General features: G+C 46.0%; 1 protein-coding gene across 6 annotated transcripts in view; it reads right to left on the bottom strand.

The window, feature by feature from the left end:
• Positions 1–5000, bottom strand: part of LOC122255220 (uncharacterized) — an 88471-nt gene that overhangs the window by 18756 nt on the left and 64715 nt on the right. For all 6 annotated transcript variants that reach the window (XM_086535902.1, XM_086535911.1, XM_086535918.1 and 3 more), the window contains 2 exons: positions 882–1063; positions 152–277 (listed from right to left, as the gene is read on the bottom strand). In XM_086535902.1, the coding sequence (XP_086392028.1) occupies positions 152–277; positions 882–1063 (308 nt within the window). The remainder of the gene's footprint in view (positions 1–151; positions 278–881; positions 1064–5000) is intronic.

The following is a 5000-nucleotide window of genomic DNA, read 5'->3' as shown; positions in this document are numbered from 1 at the left end:
CTCCCCTTTCCCTTCCCCTTCCCTACCTCCCTTCCCCTTCCCTTCCCCTTCCCTCCCCTTTCCTCTCCTTTCCCCTTTCTTACCTCTCTTCCCCCCCTCCCTTCCCCTTCCCCCCTTCCCTCCCCTTTCCCTTCCTCTCCCACCGACTGACCTTGTGTGAAGGGAGATGACCCCCGCCTGGGAGAGGTCTGACACCAGAAGCCGCCGCTCTTCCAACAGCTGTGACACCGACGTCTGCAGTGTCTCTTGGCGGTCACTGATGGAAACCACCTCCTTTCTGAGAGAGAGAAAACGGGAGGAAAATAAGATCGTTTGAGGGGGAAACTTTTATATTTATAGGAGGTGAAATATATGGATGTATAAGAAGGGATGTTTATGTATATGAAGAGCAAGGTATGAGATGGTGTGTTTATGTGTAAATATGAAGAGGAAACTGATTTATGTATTTTTGTATGTACACACCCATATCCATTGTGTACACACAGACACACATATATATATACATATACACGTATGTATATCTATGTATATGTATATGTATATGTATATGTATATAAATATATAAATGTATATATATATATATATCAGGAGAAAAATGGTGCTAAATTTGAATAAATTGGAAAGGAAGAAGGCAAGGCATAAAAAAATCAAGATGATAATACAAATCCCTAGGATAGGGACGATGGGTATAACGATAATAATAATAACCCAGGCTAACATAATATAACCACCATCATTACCAAATACATAAACTCGACGACATAAAAACCAACCTCAACCTACAAAAAAAAAAAATATGGAACAAAAACAACAACAATAACAAAAGAAGAAATAAACACAGCGACTCCAACCGGCCAGAGAGAGAAACCAATCCGACTCACTGTAGCGAAGTAATGTCGGACTTCAGGGACAGCACCAGCTTCAGGACTTCAGCCGTGTTGTCGTCGCACCGCTGCCGGCACTCCTGAAGCTCGCGGGACATCGTAGGGTCCTCCACGACCGAGCCCAGGCGCGACACGGCCTCCGTCAGGGTGCCCTTCATGCTCACGACCGCCTCCTGAAGCTGCGGGAGGAAGAGGGGGGACGGGGGTTAGGTGAGGGTGGGATGCTCTCGGGGGGGGGGGGGGGGGGGGGGGGGGAGGGGGGGGGGGAGAAAGAGAGAAAGGGAAAGAGAGAGAGAGAGGGAGGGAGGGAGGGAGGGAGGGAGAGAAATATATATAGAGAGAGAGAAAGAGAGAAATAGAGAGAGAGAGACAAAGAGAGAAATAGAGAGGGAGAGAGAGAGAAAGAGAGAAATAGAGAGACAAAGAGAGAAACAGAAAGAGAGCGAGAGACAGACAGAGAAAGATCTAAAGAGAGAAAGATCCAAAGAGAGAAAGACTGAAATAGAGATCCAACATATACACAAACATAATAAAACAAATAAAAAAAAAATAAAATAAAATAAACAGGATAAGAACACGCACTTTAGAAGGATATACACACCGTGCTTAAAACAAACCCATTGCACACATAACAGCTACGTTGCACAAGCGAGCCCTTTGGCCTGTGGTGGCTTAGAAATTTAATACGTGGCACACAAGCCCCTCAATATATTCTCTGGCCTTGTGGCTTGTACCTTCAAGCGCCGCCATTGGGTAAAACAGGTGCGAAAATATAGCAACTTGTTCACAAAGAGAATTGAGGTGACGTCAACATTCTGCGTGATAGAGTTGCATGGATTTTGTTTTGTTTCTCAATTGAAAACGAATTGTTATAAATCGAATACTAATTCATCATCATAATTACCAATCATATACCCAAACACCATCCCTTGCTTGCATAAATCGCGCACTGAAATTGCCTTGAAATATTGCATAAGCCATGATATAACCTGGGCATCCATAACCTGGTTGGAAATTCTCTTGAAACCAAATATCTTTTCTCCAGCGACCCACTCTGCCACTCTGCCCACAGATTGCCTAACGAGAGTAAGAGAGAGAGAGAGAAAGAGAGAGGGAGAGGGAGGGAGAGAGAGAGAGAGAGAGAGAGAGAGAGAGAGGGAGAGAGAGAGAGAGAGAGAGAGAGAGAGAGAGAGAGAGAGAGAGAGAGAGAGAGAGAGAGAGAGAGAGAGAGAGAGAGAGAGGAGAGAGAGAGAGAGAGAGAGGAGAGAGAGAGAGAGAGAGAGAGAGAGAGAGAAAGAGAGAGAGAGAGAGAGAGAGAGAGAGGAGAGAGAGAGAGGAGAGATAGAGGAGAGAGGAGAGAGAGAGAGGAGAGAGGGAGAGAGAGAGAGAGAGAGAGAGAGAGAGAGAGAGAGAGAGAGAGAGAGAGAGAGAGAGAGAGAAAGAGACTGTGTGAGAGAGAGAGACTGTGTGTGTGTGTGTGTGTGTGTGTGTGTGTGTGTGTGTGTGTGTGTGTGTGTGTGTGTGTGAGAGAGAGAGAGAGAGAGAGAGAGAGAGAGAGAGAGAGAGAGAGAGAGAGAGAAAGAAAGAGAGAGAGAGAAAGAAAGAGAGAGAGAGAGAGAGAGAGACAGAGAAAAAAAGAGAGAGAGAGAGAGAAAGAAGAAGAGAGAGAAAGAAAGAAAGAAAGAAAAAAAGAGAAAGAGAGAGAGAAAATGAGAGAGCAACAATAAGGTGAAAAAAAGAAAAAAATGAACCCATGTCGCAAGAAAAATCAACATTCTTGCAACGAGGACGCGAAAACAAAAGCGCAGAGGTCAGACGGGGTTAGATGCAACAAGCGCACTGAATGAAACTATCAAACGACCAATTACACGAGAGAAACTAACAACGGGAAATCACTCATTTTCACTTTCATTTGTTCACTTCACAAAGAGTTAGTTCATTCTACATATCACGATATCACAGTTGATTAAACGGAAAAAAAATAAACCATGAACGAAACACAGTGACTGAAGTCATGTGTAATATTTGTTGATATAACCTAATCTGAAAAAATATATATAAAAAAGACAAAAATAGTAATATAATTCCTGAACTCTCATCAGACTAATGGATTTGAAATCACTTGACTTACTCCATTTTATTTCTCTGAACGTAATGACATTTTAACGACAACTTTGGGGAAAATTATGGAAGTTAAAACGACACCGTTATCTGTGGAGGAATGTCGAGCTAAGCATTTTGCAATTGACAATGGAGGGAATCGTGTCATTTGGCGTTCATTATCTTGATTTCATGACAGAAGTTTGTACTCGGGGAATGCGAGTGCATGTGGTGTTTCTTTCTGTCTGTCTGTCTGTCTGTCTGTCTCTCTTCTCTCTCTCTCTCTCTTACATATCTACTCTATCATCTCTCTCTCTCTCTCTCTCTCTCTCTCTCTCTCTCTCTCTCTCTCTCTCTTTCTCTCTCTCTCTTATCTTCTTTCTCTCTTACATATCTACTTTATCCTCTCTCTCTTCTCCCTCTTCGCTCCTCTCCCCCTCTCCATCTTTCTTTCTCTCTTTTTCCCTCTCTCTCTCTTTCCCTCTTTCCCTGAATCCATCTACATCTACCTCTCCTTCTCGCTCTCCCTCTCCCTCTCCCTCTCCCTCTCTCTCTCTCATACACGCACACAGACACACACACTTCATCCTTCTCTCCGCGTGTGTACATACGTGTACGTGCGTGATCCTGTGAGTGCGTATGTGCGCGTCCGTGAAGCCTACACGTAACCAGCCTCCATTTTTCAGTTGTTACACTAGAAAGCATAGCACGAGTGAAATCTGTGTTGAGTGACGCAGAGCATTTTTTCTCTTTTTTTTTATCTTCTCTTCACCCTTCATCTGTTCTGTTCTGTTCTGCTCCCTCCCTCCCTCCCTTCCTCTCTCCCCCCTTACACCCAGCTTCTCCCTTCTCCCATCCCCCTTCTCCCCCCCCTCCTAGCCACCCATTCCCAGCCCGATATTTTTTTTCTTTTACCATGACCGAAATAATGAGGTTTTAAAGATACTGTTTCCAGTGGAGTTTCTCTTCCGATGGAAAAAAAGAAAATGGAATCGCTCATCTTCTGATGATTATTGTTCTTTGAAGGCGAGAAGGTGCGGGGGGAGGGGGGGGAAGGTTTGGGAGGGGATGGGGGAGAGGGGAGGTGGGGGAGGGGATGAGGAGAGGGGAAGGGAGGGAGGGGTTGGGAGAGGGGAAGGGAGGGGAGGAGGAGGGAGGGGGAGGGGGGGAGGGGGAAGGGGGGGAGGGGAGGGGTGGGGGGAGAGGAGGGAGGGGAGGGGAGGGAAGGGGGGAGGAGAGGAGGGGTGGGGGGAGGAGAGGGGGGGAGGTAGGGGAGGGGATGGGGGGAGGAGAGGAGAGGAGGGGTGGGGGGGAGAGAGGACGGGAGGGAAGGGGTGGGGAGAGGAGACGAGAGGAGGGGAGGAAGTAGGGGAGATGAGGGGGAGAGGAGAGAAGGGAAGTTGAGGGGGGAGAGGGGAAGGGAGGAGAGGGAAGGGGAGGGAAGGGGTGGGGGAGAGGGAAGGGGAAGGTAGGGGAGGGGAGAGGGGAAGGTAGGGGAGGGGAGAGGGGAGGGGAAGGTAGGGAGGGGAGAGAGGGGAAGAGGAGAGGGGAGAGGTAGGGGGAAAGTAGTGGAGATGAGATAGTCTTAACAATTTCTTTCTGGCCTACTTTTTGTCTTGTAAATTCAGAAATACTTACACGAAAGCTCTTCAAATCATCCCCAGATCAGCTCCATGTACACATTGTACAGTTCCCCGAGTCACATCAACTATACCGACATGTACGTCAACTACCACTACTTCTCCTACACTTCTACACCTCTACACCTCCCCTTCCATCCTACACACACACACACACACACACACACACAAAAAAAAAAAAAAAAAAAAAAAAAATGTAAATAGAGTCAAAATAACGAAAAGATTGAGGAGAATAAAAAAAAAGAAAAGAAAAAAAAAATCTACATGACAAGTGTTATCTCTCCCGTTCCTGAAACACAAGTACACATAATAGTCTTTCTCACGCCCACTCTCACGGTAATCCTATTGTATACCTGTACATAAGACTTTCAACATT

Source organism: Penaeus japonicus, unplaced genomic scaffold, assembly GCF_977035675.1.
Source record: "Penaeus japonicus unplaced genomic scaffold, GWHDUDI00000001_assembly GWHDUDI00000001, whole genome shotgun sequence".
In the NCBI taxonomy this organism is placed as follows: domain Eukaryota; kingdom Metazoa; phylum Arthropoda; class Malacostraca; order Decapoda; family Penaeidae; genus Penaeus; species Penaeus japonicus.
This window is presented reverse-complemented; position numbering and strand designations above follow the sequence as displayed.